The sequence below is a fragment of the Chanos chanos genome, chromosome 3 (genome assembly GCF_902362185.1).
Source record: "Chanos chanos chromosome 3, fChaCha1.1, whole genome shotgun sequence".
Classification (NCBI taxonomy): domain Eukaryota; kingdom Metazoa; phylum Chordata; class Actinopteri; order Gonorynchiformes; family Chanidae; genus Chanos; species Chanos chanos.
Genome location: NC_044497.1, coordinates 37,378,733 through 37,400,959, shown reverse-complemented (window position 1 = coordinate 37,400,959; position 22,227 = coordinate 37,378,733). Strand labels below are relative to the sequence as shown.

At 40.1% G+C, this 22,227-nt stretch overlaps 1 protein-coding gene across 1 annotated transcript in view; it reads left to right on the top strand.

The window, feature by feature from the left end:
• Window positions 1–22,227, top strand: part of lgr6 (leucine-rich repeat containing G protein-coupled receptor 6) — a 62,398-nt gene that overhangs the window by 13,448 nt on the left and 26,723 nt on the right. The window contains exon 2 of the mRNA XM_030767823.1: window positions 12,504–12,575. Coding sequence (XP_030623683.1) covers window positions 12,504–12,575 — 72 coding nt within the window. The remainder of the gene's footprint in view (window positions 1–12,503; window positions 12,576–22,227) is intronic.

The window sequence follows — 22,227 nt, the reverse complement described above, 5'->3', positions numbered from 1 at the left end:
GAATTGTTATTTACAAACAGTGCTAACCATTTTTGTCCAGGGTAAACAATAGGAATGGGGTGGGTCTACACTCATTTCACTGAAATAAAGAACATAAAATCTTTTTATAGTTAAACTAAACCAACCAATACATCACTTGGTGTGCTGTCCAATCAAATTAAAATCCCAGCATTTATGACAGGGTGAAATCATTTTCATTTGTTGCACGGTGAGATTGGGAGAGCTGAAATGAAGCCAGAAAAATGTTGGACAGTTTTGCCTTCATGATTTACAGCTTCCTGATCATACATACCTCCATGTGTTAACTTCACTGCAGCACATACACACAAATAAACATATTCAAATGTATATCCACATAATATATACATATACATATATTAAACACAGCCTTGGACCAACTCCATATTAAGTGTCACCAGTAACACAGATAAAAACTCCTTCAATTCTCTCAGCAACCAGTGAGACATCTATTCAAATTCCCGGAAGAGGTATTAGATGTAACCACTCATTTTAAAAGTAACAGTGTTATCCAGGAACTAGGTGTGAGAGTATGTCTGTGTAAGCAAAAAAATGACCTCATTGAACCAGCCATACATGAAGACAAACTCACAAACACATGAATTCACATTGCAATTCACATATAAATATACAAAGTGCCCCCACACACAAACACACACTCACACGAACACAAACACGGACGCTCTTAGAAGTCTGACACTGAGATGCTTTCCTGTGTTTTTTCTATGGGCGTCAGCTGGCAGCGGGAAAAGGGGGATGCAGAAAGGTAAACAAAGGGGAAAAAAATAGTGGTTTCCGTTGGCAACAAAGGTCCAGTTATCCTAGAAGAGGGGTGGAAAGGCATGAAGTTTCACCTGCCCCACCTCACTCTACCATAGACCACAGGACAGATGCTCCACACAGTCATTAAAACAACAATGGCTTAAGGCAGGGCACTGGGACTGGGAGAAAGAGAGAGAAAGAAACAGACAAAACCACTTAATCGTGAGACATCCTGTTCCTCTGAAAGAGAGAATGAAAGGCCAGGTTTCAGTGACACACACACACACACACACACAGAGAGAGAGAGAGAGAGAGAGAGAGAGAGAGAGAGAGAGAGGGAGAGAACAGACAGATTTTTGAGCAAGAGGTGAGAGTTAGCCATTTCATTTTGTGGAACAAATTTCAGAGGCAATGCACGCACTAGCTGAACTTAAGGAATGTACTTGATACTACGTTTCAGGACAGCTGTTTTATTTTCAAATTTACAACACCAGCTTGTTTCAGTTAATCAACAGCTGCCTGTCACCTCAGTCAAAGGAACTCACTCATACATTCAACCATTCGAAGCAGTGCAGAGCAATTAGAAGAGAATTGACAGAATATTTTAGATCATTTGATGGGTGTGACTCTTGAGCCCATATTAACAGGACGAAATCAGACCGCTGTATTGCTTCCGTACATCTCTCATTGATGTTCTTATGTTTCTACACCCAAGTTCCTACAAAGAGCTTTGGGTACAGTGGATATTGAGAATATTACTAAGGAAAGTTCTGGAAGTCCTTGTACATGTCTAAACTTGTGGAGCTTATAGTATGTCCACTTGTGTATGTCCACATTACCCAGATTCCACCACTCTCATGGGAACACCCCCTACAATCTCACACTCACCCCAACCCAATCCCCCTTTCAGCCAGGCTCTTGTATCTCATGCCACAAAAGCAGCATTGTCCACTTTGGCCTTGACCAGATCAGACTGTTCTCAGTCCAATCATGTTTGGCAAAGTGAGCCTCATTAGTACAGCGGGTTTAACAGGAAGATGAGGGCCTGAGACGTTGACAGAATGACACAGATGGGAACCTTTCGAATGCTTCTCCTGAACCCTGAGAATGCTCAAATATTTTAGAGGGCACAGCAACTATCGTCAATCAGAGCGATCCTTTTTTTAATTTCAACTGTGATTTCAGAAGTTTGCGGTGGTGTGAACAATCAACATAATAATTCCAGGCGGAACTCTAAAATCCAATATGTGGACTGCGTTTTGTCTTTTCTGAGATGTCAAGACTTTACGCAGGCACTGAATGCTGATAAATCGCACCACATCATTTCTCATTTGTTACAGCCCCCGAGACCAGCCCGTTTCCTTCGACACATTAGCAATAGCACTATGAATGGCTCTAACATACTGTGGATTAACACAAAGTGGATCACAGTGTTGTCAGGGGTGATGTGAAAGCTTGGGCAGTGTCTTGGCCTGCATGGGATGGACTGTTAGTCAGTCATGGCATATACTGAGGCGAGTTTAATGTTCAGACTGTTGGTGGGTGAGGTGCTCTGGGTAGACAGGTGATTAATGGAGCCTCGGTAATGATGGTTAATGCCTCTCCAAATCCCAGAGACAAGCAGAGCACACAGCTAATGCCTGCCTAGTCACTGTGAGTGGGATAATACGCAGATAATAAGAAAGGGAGAGAGAGAGCGAGAGAGAGAGAGAGAGAGAGAGATCAGAGTGACACTTAGTGTCGCCACAGATTCAGAACGTGATGGAATGCAAGGTTTGGTTTTTGGTTTGGTGGGGGTGACGGCTGAGTCAAGAAGGTTTTTGGGACAGAGGACATTTAGTCTATTGAATAGCTCCATTAATGGACACAGATCACTTCTGTATCTAAGAGAAAATTCAGTTGGGCTACATAGTTGGTGGCATGAGAGGTGTCAGCAGTCGTAAATGTAATGATTTCTGCAATGGCTCCTGCAAACCAAGTGAATTTCCCAGTTTTGTCATCAGAGATACCACCATGCCGTATGTGCCCAAGAATAAGTGGAAATCTTAAGAGGCTGACAGCAAACACCGCCAACCTATATGCAGTATTTCAGTTTAACAAAGATTGTGAGATGCCAGCTTTAGTGAGATGATGTCTGGCATGTGTAAGATGCTGGGGTGAATCTGAATTAGTGTTGTTGAAAATACTGAGATTGTTAATACTGTTGTACTATTTGCTCAAGGAACTTTTTTAACCTAAATGTGAACAGTCATTCTCTCTCTCTCTCTCTCTCTCTCTCTCTCTCTCTCTCTCTCTCTCTCTCTCTCTCTCTCTCTTTCTTTATCTCTTTCTCTCTTTATGTCTTTGTGAATGTTCATGTGTTCATGATCCCATGGGAGTAACTCAGCTTCCTGTCAGCATTGTCAAACTCTGTAACCTTTGACCCTTGCCCCCAATCTACACTGCATCACCTTTTGTCTCTGTGCAAATAGAAGCTGATGGAATCAGTCAATCACTGTTTCACTTCTCCTGTTTGTGTTCCTCTGTGTATGAGCAGGGATGTGCATGCATATGTATGGGTTTGTGCGTGTGAGAGTTTGTGTATATGTGTGAAAGAAAGAGAGAGAGAGAGAGAGAGAGAGAGAGAGACGGAGAGAGAGAGAGAGAGAGAGAGAGAGAGACGGAGAGAGAGAGAGAGAGAGAGAGAGAGAGAGAGAGAGAGAGAGAGAGGTGGGGAGACAGAGACAGAGAAAGATAGAGATTCTGGGTAATGGGCAGTGGCATTTCCTCTGCCTGTGTTTGTGTGTGTGTGTGGGTAATTGCGTGTATTGGAGGAAAGTTCTGCATGGCTTTGTGTGTGTAGTATTTGGAATGCCAGTGTTCACTCAGCCTGATTCTGAATAACTGAAGGTCATTCATTCAATTAAGTTTTATTTGTGTAACAACAGACTGAAGACAGGATACAACTTTAATCACTATGTTTATAAAAAGGGTTACATAATCCTCTGAGTTTCCACTGAATACGTTCAAAGATTTTAATAACCCAGATTACATTTGTACAAACAAACTGAAGGGTATGCTGCCATTGACTGTGTAATGGGCCCATTGACTGAGGGTAGATGGAGTGATGTGGTGTAAAGGAGGGAGCTTTAGAACACAGTTAGAACAGATATAAGAGCAGGTATTCTGAGGTTCACTGTGTAGTATGGAGGATTACTGTTAACTGAACAGCCATGATAAGACAACATAATTCACTAGCTGGCCTGTACAAGTCTTTCATTCTGTGTGTGTGTGTGTGTGTGTGTGTGTGTGTGTGTGAGTGTGTGTGTGTCAAATCAAAAGGACATCCTCTGAGTTTCCCTGAGGGCCAGTATGAGGATATAAGACCTGTTCCCATGACGTGTTCACAGACTAAACATCCAATTTGCCAAAGTCAGACATTTGACTCTGCTCTTCTTCTTCCTCTTCTTCTTCTTCTTTTTTTAAACAAAAACCCATTAGATGAAAAACATTAAGGGGATACGGCAAACGAACAAACGAAAGAAAGAAAGAAAGAAAGAAAGAAAGAAAGAAAGAAAGAAAAAGAAAGAAAGAAAGAAAGAGCGGTGCTCTTTTCATTTGGTTCCTCCTGTTCGCTTCCTTTTTTTTTGTCTTGCCTTTTTCAGGGAGTGTTGAAGTTCAGGTGAAAGACTGGTGTCCTCTCTCTTTTCTTTGTGCGTCGTTGAAAAGGAGGCCGCTCGGCTACTCACAAAGGAAGAGTGTTTCACTCAGGAAGTTTGACAGAATGTAAAAGAAAAACAGATCTTTAAAAAAACAGAAGGAGGGGAAGCATGGATTGTTCCTCCTCCTTCCTGTGTCATTGTGTTTCCGTGTGAGCAGAATGATAAAGCATACAAAGAGCTGTTTGGAGAATGGCAAACATTGCCTTTTAATTTTTTTTTTTTAAAGAAGAAACCCCTTTCACCATCAGGTATTTTGTTTCTGTGTCAGGGAACTTTTGAAAAGGGATTTTTGACTTGGTTGGACTGAGTCAGTCATCGTCAGGATCAGTGCCATCATGCACCACACTTCTCAGCTCTAATCAAAGGGCATTAGTGATCACTTTAGATGAATATCTCTTGACATGGCAGAGGATGACACTTGCCATCTCAGACACCTTCTACAGGTCTAGTCAATAGACATTTCTACTTTTACACAATAGTGGGATTGTTCACAGAGAAATAATGCAATAAGTTGACAGTAAGTAAGTAAATAAGAGAGAGAGACAGAGAGAGAAATGTGGGATTTCATACATTTTTGATAAAGAGTCACAGAGCTGTGGTGATAGTTTCAGTGTCAAACAAGCTGTGAAAAGGATTTCAGAATGTTTTGGCATCTTGTAAGGTGTGTGTGTGTGTGTCTGTGTCTGTGTCTGTGTGTGGCAGTGGGATTGATCCAGCCCGCATATGGTCATGTACTGTTTACCCAGAGATGTCAGGCTTAAAAAGCAGGAGATCTGATGAAGGCAGACCTCAGTAAGAGAAAGAGAAAGACAGACAGAGGGAGGGAGAGAGAGAGAGAGAGAGACTGAGAGAGAGAGAGAGAGACAGACAGACAGTCGTTACTGAAGACCTGTAGTTTGAAACCTGTAATTTGAAAACTACTGAGGATCAGGATCTGGTCATATGGGGTCTTGGCAGCACAATTTAAGCAGTGGGACTCTGGCATAGTGTACCATTAAAATAGCAGATCAGTTATCTAGCAGTTCTAGAGATGTGGTATAGAACAGCATTGGCATATGGCTATACAGAATTGTGTTGGTATGTAACTGTTTTGTAGTAAGTGGTGTGGAAAGGATTTATATGTGATATAGTGGATCCCCTATCCCTTGTTCTGCTTGGTTAAGAAGTGTAACACTGTGTCTGTGTGTGTGTGTGTGTGTGTGTGTGTGTGTGTCTCTCTCTCTCTCTGCGTTTTCATGCTCCCGCTCTCTCCAGGGTGGCCTCCACTTACCGCAACACCAAAGCACTTTGATGAGCCCCTTCCTCACGACTGTTCACCTCCAGGGGAAGTTTGTGTGTGTGCATGTGTGTGTGTGTGTGTGTAAGTGGGTGCGTGTATGTGTACAGGCCAGTTTCTTTGTGGATGTGGATGTGCGTGTGCGTGTGCGTGTGTGTGTGTGTTGGCGTGCATGTGTATGAGTGCGTGTTAAAAACAGGAAACATAGAAACATAGCCAACCATGCGTGGTTTGTTTCTCTAAAGTTAATGAATGGAATCTAAGATCTCAAAGGATTATTCAGCTAACACTCAGACTAGGCCTCCCCACAAACACATTCACACAAACAACACAGCTCACTTATCAGTTTGTGAGCGCGCGCCACGTGAGTGTGTGTTTGTGTGTGTTAGCGGAAGACTATAACATATTTTCTGTGGAAAACTGTGAGAGGATTTGCGTTCCTTTGATGTGACATAGGTCATTACATCAATGAACACACACTCTCATAAATGTGTAATGAAATGGGGAACAGCACTGCCTCACTCACACTCTGCTTCACACCAAAGGTCTGAAGAGTCTCACCATGGAGACACAACATCAACTATTACAAACAAGATCATAATCTGTCCATCCATCACCCCCTCCCTCTCCGCTCTTCACCCTCCTTTGGTACGTTCACATATTCTGACACTGCCGAGCATGAATTTGGCTTTTGTTGGGAGCAATTCATCTGTCAGAAAACAAGTGTTGCCTTTGTGAGAGGGAGGTGGTATAGTCACACCAAATATCACGGTAATCTGGTTTGGATTAAGACTCAGATCATGAGAGAGGAAATATACTGCTGCTTGTCTTTGCTGCGATTCAGAGAGCCTGTCATGAGTTTGATCCGGATGGTGTCCCCGTATGTGCATGTGCCTGCACACGGACAAACATGTCAACGTAGAGTGAATGAGTGTATGTGCATGCATGTGTGATATATGTACACAAGTGTGTGTGTGTGTGTGTGTGCGTGTGTGTGTGTGTGTGTGTGTGTGTGTGAATGCATCTATGTCCCCATGCAAGTGGGTGGGTGGTAGTTTATTCACTTGTTTGCGGCGTATGTATATGTGTGTGTCTGTACATATGTGTATGCGTGTCTATGCATGCGCGTGTGTGTGCGCACGTGTGTGTGTGCATGCGTGTGTGTGTGTAAGGAGATTAAAGCATACCTCTGGCAGGACTCAGCGGAAGAACAGAGCCCTGCAGATCCACTTCAAAGCTGGGCCATCCAGGAGCCTACACACACTCACACATACACACATCCTCTGTCTCAACACGACCCTACGTGGAATCTAATCATTTCCCGTCCTCCTTTCATATCCCTCATCTTCCTTCCCTCGTCTTCTCTTTATTCATTGGGTCTTGAGTTCTGAGGGGCAGTGTTTGTTTACTTATGGAGGAGCTGTATTCTTTACATTGACTATGAGCATATGTTTATTCTCTTTAATGCGGTGCCAAAGCAGACAGAGAGCTCTAATTAATCTTTCAGCAGAGGTCTGGGTGCTCTGTGCTGTTAGGAAGTCATTCCTGGTTTGTGAATGACAAGTGAATATCTGTAAATGATATGGCTTGTAGATTTATGATATGTTTTGAAGAATATACCTGATGTCTGATGGTTCTTAATCAGTCCTTCTATGTATTTAACTAAGCAGCCAAAGTAAAATCACAAATCTCAATCCGTCCTTTTATCAGACATTTTTAATAATAACATTCTATGACTCTGTATTTAAAACTGTGTCTGTTCTCTCAGCTCTGTGTAGAACAATCTGTGAGGAACTTGTCTCTGAGTGCTGAGCTCTGAGATTAGCTGCCCAAGCTAAATTTTACAAATTTTCAATGTGGAAGCCAAAATAATCTCGGAGGAAGAAACACAGTACAAAACAAGTACAAAACAAAACTAGGAGCACCCAGAGTACCTAAAAATTTATGAACATGAATCGTCAGTACAGCAACAGAGCCATGGGCAAATTCAAATGGAGATACAACCATAAGACACAAAAGGTACTTATGTATTGAAAGTACACATAAATATCAATATCAGTTGCAAAACAACAATACAGATCATTTTCTAACAGCCTGATACATACAGCTCTTTCTTGAAAGCCTTCCTCATCTTCCTCATCTTCATAGAGCTGCTTTAAATATAATCCTAAAAACTCTAACTAATTATAACATATGTTGAACTTATCCTTAACATCGTCAACATAATGTGGCCATTACTTTAATCATTTCTTGGATGTCTTAGCTATCTAAAATACCATATTTAATAATGCCAAGAAGAGTTGCATTCCCAATCAGAGCTGATGTCTGAAGTGAAGTGTTGGCTAGCTAACATTAGTTAATTTGCTAACTGAAGCAATACATTTAGCATACCTTGATGTGCATCTGAATATTTGATGGTGAATCCCTGAAGACACATATCTTCCTCTAACATAGGAAACAAAGTAAGTACCTCATGCTGTATGGGTTGTTTTGTATGCCAACAGAGGCAAACATTTCTTAGAAATAAGGTCAGCAAGGTTCCTTATTTAAAACCTGATACAGGTTTACAGTGTCACCTCTGATCAGATGTAGGGCTGACTTTTCACTGGGCATTATGTAAGACTTACCCCTCTCTCTTTGGGACCAATATCTTATATTCATGTCACAAAATCAAAAGAGATAATCATGTATATATAGAGAGGAAGAGTGAATGAGAGAGAGATGACATGAATGTGTGGGTCTTTCTGATTTCTCTATGTTCCCCAAATTGTAAAATCAGTATGACATTTGGGAATTATTTTATTGCCTCATAGCTCATGTCACAAGGTTTACATTACTACATTACACATGCGATGGAAATGTGGTGTCATTTCCTGATCAGAAAGACTGATCTAAAGGGTCTACCAATTATTGATCATCCCAGGAAAAGAACATGAGGCTTTTGGGTAATGAGTAGTGTTTAAAGTTATTGCATGCATTATGGTGTGAGCTGAGACATCTATCTCTATATTAGTCTCCAGCACAACCTTCAGGTTCTAGCATATTATCACACTGAATCAAATCTAAAACTGAAGAGACTGAAATAGGTTGTTTTTTTTTTAAATCAATTTTACACTTTCAGAATGGAGTGTCACACATCACCTTAGTGGATGTTGTCATTTTGTCTCTCTCTCTCTTCTTTTTGTCCATTTGCATTTTCTCTTGAATTTGGAATTGTTATCTGCCTGTGAACTCTCGTGAGTGCTCCCCTAAAACAGCAGTGGCCTCAGTCACAAACACAAATCCTCACAAACACATGAATCCAGCAACTGTGTCTTTTCACACGCTGAGCTGCATACCATTGATGAGCAGCATAATAAGACTGACATTATGAGAACAGACCCTTAAGTGTGTGTGCCACTTAGAGCCCTTTATTTTACTGTTAAGGAATCATACGACTTCACAAGTATCTCAGATCCCAAAAAGAACGCAAATGAAGGCAGATTATGGGACATACAAGGCTGCGCATGGGATGTAGAAGTCACTTGTGTGTGTTGTCAATGGACGCCCAGAAGATTTCACTGTGTTGCAAACCTATTTTGAGTTGAGTTTTCCTTACACCCAGACATCAGTGCAACAGCTGGAATTTTGACATTACACCCATGGCAGACATAGAGCTGTTGTTTAATGCTCGATGTCACAGTTTACAACAATATCTAACACGTACCCTGATACATCATCTTGTTGTTATGCGCCAACATGTGTTAGGGTTGGATTGAGCCACACTGTGTCTATGCACGCAATATAATTTCTTTTTGTATTTTACAATTTTTTTCCCTTTTTGTTCTTTTTTTTTTTAACAAACATTTCCTCTCTGGCATTTAAAGCAAGTTTTTCATCATGTGTGAGTGCTCCAATAAAAAGTTGCAGCAGCTGTTGCATGAGTTAGGGGAAATGCTTAATGAAAAAAAAAGACAAAAAAAAAGACATATAGATTCGAGCATTTTTATCTGCAGCAGCAGACACTGAAAGTAGCTTTTGAATGTAATGTCGGAAACAACTGAAGCAATTTGACGCAAAGTTTTGGAGGAATTACTATTATTGTGTGCTATGTGGCATTCCAAGACAAACAGAATTCTTACATCATCTGTAATTTCCAGTTCAGTTCTGTCTTATGTTGATCAACACCGTGAACGTGCTCCAAACCTGCTCCAAAAGTGTTTCAAGCAGTCAGGCTGACAGGTGAAGGCCACCATGCAGATCTCTTAGCTGCAGCACGGGCTAATTGTCTTGAATGGAGACTGGTTTAATCAGAATAAGTCTGAGTTTTTCACTGTGAGTGAGATTAACAGGAGTTTTAGGAGTGTTAACGTAACATTGCTGTCAAATATGGTCATCAGATTCTCTTTTGTCTCAATTTTTATGCCAGGATCTTGATCAGAGAAAACCGTGAAACCATTTTTCACATAAATCTCCTATCTGTTTAAAGCACAGCAATTTTTCTATGGTCAGTTTATATGTGTGCTTAATCTCATACTGTGTCATTTTATTCTGTAGTTATTGTCTAGTCTCCTATACCTACCACTAACTGCTGATTTTCAATGTGAGGTGGACTGATACTCAGCTGGCATAAACCCACATTCATCAATTAGAATATTAACAGTAAAAGTGTGACAGCATCTTCCCTTTTAATCTCTCATCATCTCTCATTTTGCTGGTTATGAAAAATTTTTGTACTGGAAATTTAAAATGGATACGAATACTTTACAACTCATTCTTCTGCTATGCATAGCGAATCAGAGACAATCTTTTACCACAGAGAACCTGGATGCTTTCATCATGTTCGCTAATCTGCTAATAGCCGGTCCAGTCTTAGATGGTAAATATTCATGTGATGAAAGATGTTTAGAACTCCAGCTCTCATCTGTAAAATTCTCTGACTCACTGTGAGGCCCAGAGGTTTCTGTTCTTAGACATGTTTGTGTTGACTGACTCACTGCCACTATGTCAGGCTGAGCCATCATGTTGGGGTTGATTTGTTTCTGTTTTACCTCAGACTGACATACTCAGGGCCCCAAATGGCATTTTGCCTTGTCATGGCTGACACTCTGACAAAACAAATAAATAACACCAGTATCAAAGTCAAGAACAATGAGCATTTTCAGTTAGCGTAAGTTTACGCTCTCAAGGCTGGTGGTCGTATGTTATGAAGTGTTGGCCTTTTGTCTGCTCAAGGGACTCATGGGAGATGAGAAATTGAACAAATAAAATTGTACTGCAGTTTATTTTTTTCTTTCTTTCTTTCTTTTTTTTTGTTGACAATGACCTTAAAGATCTCAAATGAATTAAATGTTTGAAATGAAAATCTGGTTTGGACTCCAGCTGATGTGTTTACTTGGATCAGACATTTTACAATATCTATCTTTTTCATAGTTTTCAAATTCCAAGGCTGAGTTAGTGTTGGAAATTTCATTCTACACCTATGGGGTCATTTTAAGATTCCTGAACCAACGTTCTTGACCAGTAACATCAGTTTTTGCATTTTTGTTTTTACTGACGCAGATTCAGAGTGTGATCGAGAAACTATATATGATCTTGTCTGACCTCAACTGCCTTGAACTAACAACAGAAAGTAACCAAGATGGAAAGAAAGTAGGAAAACATCTGGAACAGAGACCCTTCCCCAAGAAAGTGGAAGAGAAAGGATATTAGAGCTGCTGAACAGTGATTCAGAGCGGAACTTTTTCTCTATCGTTTTTTTCCCGTTTTCTGTCTCTCTGATGGATGGTAAAATGTGCAGGTGTCGGTTGTCTTTGATATCAGAGGCCATATGTTTCATTCCGAGAGGTCTTGGCCGGTCCGATAGGAAGCGGCTGATGCCAGAACCTCTCAGTGAGAGTCTGAGAGAGAGTGCAGGTCACTCCACAGGTGCTGCCCTGACCTGGGCGGGACTTTAATCAACACTGCAATGTTATTGGCACAGCCGATAACACACAGTAATCTGATAGGTCGGGATCAGCAGCCGCACTTTCCACTAATTTCATTTCCAGATTGAAAAAGTAACTGCGGTTCTGTGTTGCATTAATTAATGAGATGGGAAATGAAGACAGTCAAGAATAATACTGAGACAATGCCAGATGTTGTGACTGTGTAATTAAGGTCAGATAAGCGTGCTCCTTTTGAGGCCGGGAGATTTGTGCAGGCGTCATTCTCTTTTGAAATGTGAGAATCTGTGCTTGAATTACCCATAATTACTCCATAAATATAATCAATATTGTGCAGCTCTCATCTTGATTGCCGAGTCAGTGAGAGAAACATTAGGTACAGACAGAGACATATCGTACTGATATTTCTCACTGTTAATCATTTCTGTCACAGGCTCCACAGGCAACAATGGAGAATTAGAGCTGAAAATGCACACCTGAGCAACTGTTTTTTACACACTTAGAAATGTGTGTAGCACTCTTCAGTGACACATAATATTTTTCAGCATGTTTCTTACACCACAAATGGAATGTGTGTTACATTTATTTTTAAGGTTAGCCAATACACCGTTCCTAAAGTCCTCAAAGTGCTTGCTACAATAAATCCTAATTAAGCATCCACATGCTAATCAAAATGATTTATTAACTGGCAAAAGTTTGCAGAGCATTGAGTCATTTGCATTAACTTCTCTGTGTTAGGTTTGCCACTTTGATGAGGGAATGCTCACAGATTTATTAGGGATGTTCTTTTGTCATGCTAAACATCCCACCTTCTTTCCACAGGGATCTCAGCATGAATAACCTCACCGAGATTCAGCCAAACGCCTTCCACAACCTGCACTTCTTGGGGGAACTGTGAGTACTTTTCACCGCTGTTGTCTCTGCTCTGTTGAAAGGAAACGGTCACACTGTTATGAAATAGTGCCTGTAAATCGCTGATGTATGGATAGAAATGTTCGGGATCCTTCAGTGTCAGAGGGTTGCTTTTTTTTTTTTTTTTTTTTTGGTATTGTTTTCTCAAATGTACCATTGCATATTTTAGACCATGCCAGAACATTTCAAAACTAAATCAAATAGACTTATTCCATGATCTTTCCCAAGACAGGGGCTGTAGCTCAGATATCACGGATTTTTAGCTTTATTAACACTTTTAAAAGCACAGTAATGGCTACCTCATTAAAACTGCTGTCTGGTGCTGAATGTAAGTGGTCGCCAATCAGTTGCTGGTGTAAAGTCACTGTCATCTCACGTCATACAGTGGCTCTTTCCAGCATTCAGTTGAAGTGATAGGAGTCTGTGACCACTGACTTTACTTTCATGAAGTCTAAACCTCTCTTCTTTGGGAATGAGTGCAAAGTGTTTTTCTTTTCTTGGCTTTTTTTTTTTCCAGATATAGTGTTTGACTTGTTGAAAAATTCTTCTGAGGGTGAAACGATCAAACTCTAAACCATATTCTCGTGGACATTTGTACAGTCCAATCCGACAATCAAACGCAGATGCGCCTTTGGCTAGGCTAACTGCATTAGCTTTCAACTGTCCCTGTTGAACTATTCAAACTTTGCCTTCCATTTTATTCAGCACATTGGAAAACAGCTCTGGGCTCATGCAACACCATAGCATCAGTTGTAACCCTCTTTACTACTATGCCGGTTGCAAAATGCCCTTTTCAATCGTTAATGTTAGTCAATATTCGCCTAAGCGCAAGCTAACACGGGAAAAAGATTAGCTAGTTTTAGCCACTTCTTATGATTCAAATTCATAAGATCGAGGCTGTACACTGTAGCTGATAAGACAAAATTACTTCTGTCTGACAAATCAAGAAAACCAGGCAGAGGATAAGAGGAATTTGGCATGTCTAGTCACACCTTCTCCCAAATGGAAATTTGTCCAGGTGAGAGAGGGATGGTGGAGAGTACCGAAGTGAAAAAGCATGCGGACACCGTTTTCATACATAAGGACCTAAGCTTTTCTGCTTGTATATGAGCTGTTAATGAAGACATCAGTAGGACACACTGCTTGTGAGAGTGGAACAGGAATGTGCTTCGGGAATCAACATTTATGACACATCCATCAGAACAAATTGAAATTCCTGCATTCTGCCTCATTACGTCTCTACTCCAGCCCTTTCTCCAGTGAACCCAATAATATATCCACTGGACAGGGAGCGATGCCTTGCCAAGAGGAGTCCAGGAAAAATACTGAATCTCACACGGAGAGATGAGTCACAAAGAATACAGGAAGGAATTCTTGTTTCTCCGCGCTTCAGATCATACGCACATTTTTTGATATTTTCCTACAAATGTTCTGTAATTTGTATCTGTTATTTATCCCAGATGGATGTTCTGAATAACAATTGGTCACAAGTGTTTTGTAAGTCAGATGGTTGGACTGAAGGTATGTTTATGTGTTGTCATATTTAGTTTGGACTGTCTTCCTTAATGATGCCATTTGTGGGTGTTGTTTCTCTGCTCCTTGGAGAACTTAACAGCTATTTTTAGACACTGGTTCCATATTTGGTTTTATCTGGCAAATGCTTCATGAGACAAGGTCCAGATTTTGGATTGATCAAATCAACAACTCACAACAAATTTTGTCTATCCGATATGGCATGTTGCATTGAATTTATAAGTAAAATCTCAAGTTAAAAAGGAACAAAAAAAAGCTTGAGAATTTAGGCATGGCTTGTCAGTGGAAAAAATACCAACTATCAAACAGCACAAATGGCTACAGACTGTGTCTCCAATGATGATTAAACCTGCCACTGCAATTTAGATCATCTGCTCCAATATATCAAAATTAGTACAGATTAGTACAGATTATCACGAACGTACCTGCATTAGGCAGAATATAAACATGCTTTGAAGTGCCAGAATGATAAACTGGCACATTATCTTCTCTTTTCTCTGTACGCTCGTGGCAGCAGAGTATAAATATGTTCTCTCACTCTCATACCTTGTAGCACGCACACACACACACACACACAAACACACACAAATACAGGATGTGATATCTCTGCTCTGTAAATTGTTGATTACTGAATTTTGATTAGCCATTCAGAGACAAGGAGAGGGAGAGATAAGATCATCTTACTCATATTTAACTCAAAATACTGCATTGTAACATATTCACCAAGCAATGAATGATAGATGCGTTCTACTGAAGTATGATGGATCGACATCACTGCACTGGATGTATCTATGTGGATCCTATGAAAGTACACTAACAGATAAAATAGAATCGAATGCTTTGAAGATAAAAATATACTGAGATGGGCAACCCATTATTTGCCGGTCATGCGCCTTTCACATTTTTTTTCAGAATCGATTTATTTCACTGCACTACACTACCAAGTATAGATTCAGAAACCGTATCTCTTTTCTCAGTTTCATTAGATTTTATTCAAAATATAACCTTTGATGGGTGTTTTTTCTTTTTAGTCACTTTACTGTTATCAGTCCAAGGAACACATATAAACAAAATTCAGTGAGAACCTCTCTAAAAGTCAATTCACCTGACAGCAGTACAGTATAGTTCATTATCTGAGTACTTACTCACCTTCACTCCAAGTCTGATATAACTACTGATGCTGCCTAAAGCACTTGATTCAGTTCAGAAAGAGCTTACTACCTCAGACACACATACACACACACACACACACACACACACACACGCATGCACAAAACCCTGAATATATATGTATATTTGTTATATAAAATGAAAAGACTAATTGTGTCAAAGCAACACTAAAGGCCTACTCAGTGTAGCTCAGTTTTATCAACAATAAGTCCAACACTAGATCATTGGACACTGAACATGTAGAAGCCCAGGCAGTACAAGAGGGAGGGTTTAGATGATTAAGATGTTGATTTTTGAGAAATGGTTAAGGTATTCAGTGCAAGGTCCACATATATAAGACACTGATAATTATCTGTTGAGCTGAAGCTTAAAATACTGAGCTGAAGATGAAGACATTGAGTTGAAGGTTAAGACGTTAATTTCTCTCTCACAGTGGGTCCTCGCACAGAGAGCAGTAATGGTTTTCAGCTGAAATCACAGCCATTGCCTGACCCATGTTATCTCCTGCCTCTGGGATCATCCTTATGTTTTGTTATTGTTAGCTGGCTATTAGAGGCCAGGGGAGCCAGTTTGTTTTAGCATTTTGCTGGACAGAACCATCACTGTAATGGCAATGGAAGGCAATGAGTAGACTGTTAAGAGGCTCATATGAGAGTATTTAATTCCCCATGTGAAAGTCATTAATCAAAATGAGTGACAGCCATAGTTGTAGAATGGCTGGAGTTTCCATTTATGTTTGTTTTGCTAATTACGATTTGTAGCAGGGGAGAAGCTTTCATGGTCTTACATTGAGAAGAGAATCACTTGCATGGCATTGAAATGGTGATCGGGCTATGAGGCACAGGACAAAAACTCAACATAAAAGTCATAAAATCATCAAGCACTGTGTGTGCATGTGCGTGTGTGTGTGTGTGTGTGTGTGTGTTTGATATGGGTCTTGCTCTGATGTGAGGAGGAGGTTGAATAAACTCTCCTTTGCACACTCTGGAGATTCCAGGGATTTGTCTTCAGAGAGAAATTCTCTTCAGAGGATGAGCAGAAAGTCTTCACTTCAGAAACCATCCATCCATCTGTCCATCCATCCTATTGCTTAACACCAGTCTTTCACATCCATACACCACACTGTGTTCCCTGCTAAACCCTGGCATCTGGTGTTTTCACTGCACATGCCTATCCAGCCACAGAAAGAGTGTCATAGTTGTTTTTACTCCTTCCCTGGGCTGAGTGGATGGTGAAGATGAAAAGAGGCAGATGAAGAAAGAGAAGACAGGTCCAGCTGTGTTTTACTGTCCTCCACTCTCTCCTTTATCCTAGATTTGAGTTTTTATCCTTGTCCGCCCAGATGAATAGACAAATAAATAAATAAATAAATACTATGACAAGCACAGAAAATCTGGCAGCGGTAAAAAATACAAGTTTTTCTAACTATCTCCTGCATCCACTCTCATGTCCTAACATTTTATGAGTCGTATGTGTTTCTTTGTAACATCTCCAGAAAGGATGTTAGTGCAGTAAAGCCAATTTCATGGCATGCTGATCCTTCTGAGAAAAGGAAATAAGAGACGCTGAAAAACCTCTTAGATCTAAGCTGTTGCGGGGGGGGGGGGGGGGGGGGGGGGGGGGGTTCACTGAAACACTGAAATCTGCCCATTTCACATTCCATATTACACACAGGGCAATACATAAATCATTTCAAGCCTTTAGAAATTGAAATATTTAATTTACAGCTAAAGCTTGTGTAGAGAGACAAATGTGACATGGGAAAAAATACATATAAAAGGAATGTATAAATCTTAATTTCAGATAAACTGAGAGATAAATGTCAAAACAAGATAGCTGAACAATAAATAGCCTCAAAGGTCCTCAGCGAATTTACAAACACTGACCCACAGCAAAACACACAAATCACTTCTTAACGATGTTTGGAATCCACATCTGTTTCGTGTATGTTTATATGTCTTAATTGTGTATTTTCACACGGAATTGTATTTACATGTCAGCTGCAGTAGATGTGTAAGGGAACAGGGAACAGTTAGCGATGTGTAAATCATTTTCAGAAAAGTAACTCTGTGTGAGGGAGGAATATGACACCCAGCATGAACAGAGAGACCAGGGCCAAAACCAGAGCTACCCCATGAGGGCCAGAATGGAAATAAGCCTTAGGACGTTTACTGTGGTTTTTTCACAATGACTTTTAAAGTGTATACCAAGCTTCTAGTCTTTTGCAAGAGCAAATAAGTCTATCTATCTATCCATCTATCCATCTATCTATCTATCTATCTAAAATTGTTGTCTGTTTATTTTATAAATTGTTCAAATTTGTCAGAAATGACAACAGATATAGTTGTGTTAGATAGTCTAAAGCCAATATAGTTTCTCAGTTGACATCACCATGGCAACCTGCCATTTACTATGCTTATCAGGCAGGCACCATCCCATTCCTCTCCTCCCCCTGTTGAAAACTGAAATTTACTCTTTAGGGCTTTGGAAGCTGAATTAACTCAGCGTTGCTCAGAGAGTGGAGCAGGTGAGTGAGTTTGATGGTGTTACCTACCGCAGTGTGCTGATGGTGGCCTTCTCTGCGTAGCTGTGCCATACTAACCCACACATACAGCCTGCAGGGCCTGTTACCTTTTTCCATATGGAGTGAATTAGCAGCTTGCCTGCATTTGCCGCATTGCCACAAGGCCGCAGAGGGGTAATTTGTAACACATCTCACTCGATCCAATGCTCGTCAAATCAGTGATATAGTGTGTGCGTGTGTGAGTGTGTGTGTTTAATGCTCCGTGCCCCACACACATGTGTCAGGGGAGCCTCTGTTTAACAGGAACACTCATTCACATTTTCACGCTGAATCTGGATGAAAGAAGCTTGATAAAAAGTCATTTTAACACACATTTAGGACCAAAGCAAAACTGAATGTTGGTCCTTACAGACAGTAAGACAGACATTAGAGCAGCAGGGGAATGAAACAGTACTTTTGCAAACCAGAATGCTTAGGATTAATTCAGATTCTCTGAAGAGTGAAAGACTTGTGTCTCTCTTTGTGTATGCATCAATCAGAGACGTTATATACTAAAAGCATCCCTCTGTCTCACACACACACACACATTCATACGCACACATACATACATACACACACACAAACACACACACACACACCATAGCAAAGGGAAAAGTAACATGTTTCAGCAGTGTGTTAAAAAGTGTTTAAAACTGGAATATTGCCAAACACTGTCACTACACCTGTGGGCATTCTCAGATTCCTCTAATTTCACAGACATCAAACTCTGGAGCCAGGAGCAGATTTCAGGGTTGTTGTTGCCAATCAGTCCCAGAGGGCTGAACCAGTGCCACACACACACATACACACTGGTTCAATTTTTTCAGTTTGAGTTTTTTCCTAGCTGTAGTCCTGTTTCAATCAAATCCTCCCATGTACAAAACTCAGATCCTGTGATTTTGTGGATTAAGAACTGGGCACAATGTGTTGGCATCTTCACAAAGAGACAGAGTATCAAAGACCGGTCATACACACTGTTGTGCACTTTCCATGCAACATTAAGTTTGTGGACTGATACTGAAAACTTATCAGTGCTGGTAAATCTACTGAAATGCTGGTTGCTATCCGCAAATATCTTTGAAGAAGATGATAAATTCACTCCTCAGATTCGCTAGACAGCAACTGTTTCTGATAAGACTAGCCTGAAATATGGTATCTCTGCAGTGCATGTAGATTACGCTGAATGTCTCTCTGTGGTATCAAATTAAAAGTGTTCTTCTCTTCTCTTCTCTTCTCTTCTCTTCTCTTCTCTTCTCTTCTCTTCTCTTCTCTTCTTTTCTCATCTTCAGTCCCTGTTATTAGAGTTTCACTGAAGGCTTTTGAACGTAGCCTGGATCTGTCCAACTGCAAACTTCACTCAGGTAGAGCTCATATCTCTCGTGAGTGACCTATTATTAGCCTGTCTGTCAGAGGAGTTTGTGTGTAGTCATACTGCAGTTAGAGAGGCAGGGGGCCTTGCCTGGGGAGGTGGAGGATTTAAAGTCAATCTTTAGGCCCATGCTGATAACAAGGCTAGGACACACGTACATACACACAGGTCTTTTCTACATGCATTGCATTTATCAAAAGTAATGCTCATTTACACCAACCCTCTGAGCATATATATAGTCAATCCCCAACCTGGGGCTATCAGACATTGTAGTTCAAGGAAGCATTGAATTTCTCTACAATGAAAATATGAGCAATGTGGACATAATGAACTTGAGTTCATTATGTTCCTCCAAACGTGCATAGTTTGAGATATAGTTGAGTATTTACAATAAGGAAGGTGAGAGATTCGATCATTTCCATAAACTCTCTCAACCTCCACACCTTTCTCAACTTCACCTACAGTTATCAGGCCTGGTTTGACCTAAAAAAAAATCTATAAAAATATGCAAAGAAAGAGACAAATATATCACATAGAAAAAACATGGTGAAAGTAATGAGAAAGAAAAGAGACAGCCATAAATTGCACTGAAAATGGTATCCTCAGTTCATTGACCTGAGCAGTACTGGGCCTCGTCTGATACATTGATGGATTGATATATGGTACTCTTATGAGACTGTTGGTCCTTTACAGATGAGATTTTTAAAAACACCATAAAACAGAGGGGACTGAAATACATAACCATACACACAATCCAAAAACACCATATAAAACTGAAATACTGCGCTACACCCTCAAAGAGATTTTTTTTAAAGGAAATTCTTACAGAATTCTTACAGAAAATTTCACGAGAAACTCTTCAGAGTTCTGAGAGCCTCAAATTGCTGTGCCCTGTATGAGCTAATAATTTATCCCACTGCACCCAGCAGTCACTCACAGGCTACTGAACTAGAGTTCACTCTAATGGAGGTATTCAGCATGAAACTATTCAATACTCAGGTCCATTGTCTACAGTTGAACATTTGTCTCCAAATTTGCCAGTTTGCCTTCCTTCTGCATGTTTGGTATACAAAGAAAAACTGTATGAATAAGTTGTTTAAAAGTACCAGCCAAGTATATCTCCAGTGCTAACAACACGGTGACTGTTCTTTGCACTTGAGTAAAGCTGCAAGTACTCAGAGATTACTTGCAAAGAATTATGCAAACACTGATGTTTCAAGCAAAAAACCAAGTAAGTCATCTCTCACTTAGGGTTCCAAACCGTGATAATTCTCCAAGCTGACCTCAGAAACAGGAAAAAGTACTTCCTATATGATGTGAAATGTAATTATTTTTATAAAGCATAGAGCCTGAGACTGGGAAACAGTTCATTTTTTAACTTTCCTCCTGTTTTCTGTATAGTCAGCCACTCCCTGTGCAGTTAGAAATCCTTTCACGTGTTGGGTTAGGCACGATGGAAAACTGTGTGGGTACAGAGGGCACCGCTATACCTGCTTCAGCAGATAAAAAAACTTGCGTAAAACTCTGACACTGTCCATCTATGACAGATAACTCACTTTACTCCACTTTTCTTACTCCCTTTCATCTCTCTTTCTTCTCATCGAAGATAACATTGCCTACACAGAACTAAGCAGGGAGAGATGACAGTGCAAAAAAAAAAAACTAAACAAAACAAAAAAGAACCAAAAAAACCCTCCTGAAAAAAGTTTTCACGCGCAGCCCTCACTTCGTGTTCATTTTGATTCTATCTGCTGTGCTGCTGATTTTAGCCAAAACACGCAATCAGCCAGAGCCGAAGAGCGTGTTTTTTCTCTCTGACGAACTCTGACACGGCACACCAGAATTGTAATTGCAACAGAGACTTTTCCATAAACTCTCTCAACCTCCACACCTTTCTCAACCTCACTAGCAGATATCAGACTTGGTTTGACCTAAAAAAAATAATAAATAAAAATATGCAAAGAATGGAAAATATCACAGACAAAATGGAGAAATTCATGAAAAAGGAAAAAGTCAGGCATAAGTTGCATTTAAAAAGGCAAGCTCAGCTCTTTGACCTGGGTAGTACTAGCCCTTATTTGAAGATCTGAGACTGATACTCTTTCTTGACTCGTCCATGATTTGTGAAATCTGTTGCGTTTTCTGTGCTGCCATTGGAAAAGGTAAGACTATCAAATGCATCAAGAGAGCTTTTTTTCTTTTTCTTTCTTTCTTTCTTTCTTTCTTTCTTTCTTTCTTTCTTTCTTTTTTTTTCTTTAATCTCTGTAAGATCCAAGTACCCACAGAGGACCTGTTATGATGTCTGCGATAAAGCTCTGAGCAAAATGCCGTGAAATTGATCCAACTTTTTTATGAGAGATTCAGAAGGATCTGTGTTCTGACTTTTTCCACAGAGGTCAAATGATAAATTCATATTCTAGGAGGCAAGGTCATTTACAAGGGGAATGGATAGAACTTAAATTTCACATTGGAATGAAGCAGTTCAGATGTGGAATATTTTTCCATCTTAGCTCTTAGAAACCAGGCCAGGATACAATTTCACTTTGACATCAATGACTTTCCCATGTTGCCATAGTATCGATATACAATGAAACTGCAGTCACGTCAGTGTAGCCAAATAACTGACCGATCAAACACGCGCTTTTATTTGTCTAACTTTTAAGATATGGATTAATCAGCTGGTGGAGTCTTGATAATGGTTAGTTTTTTTTTACTGATAACATCGTTCTTATGCTTCTCACTGATGTGTTTATCTGTCCTGAGGCACTCTATGTGGCAGTCTGTTAAAGACTTTCTGTGTATTTCAAGGCAGTTGTGTATTTTGTTCGGTCATCATGTACTTCACACGCTTGTGAACAAAACAATAACTGTCTATATAAGTAAAAATGAATAATTCATGTGTTACAACTAGTCATTTTATAATGCTCATACATATGGATTCAAGCTTATGTGGAAACTTCTCATTGCACCGTATAGATTTCTGTAATGCAGCAGAAAAG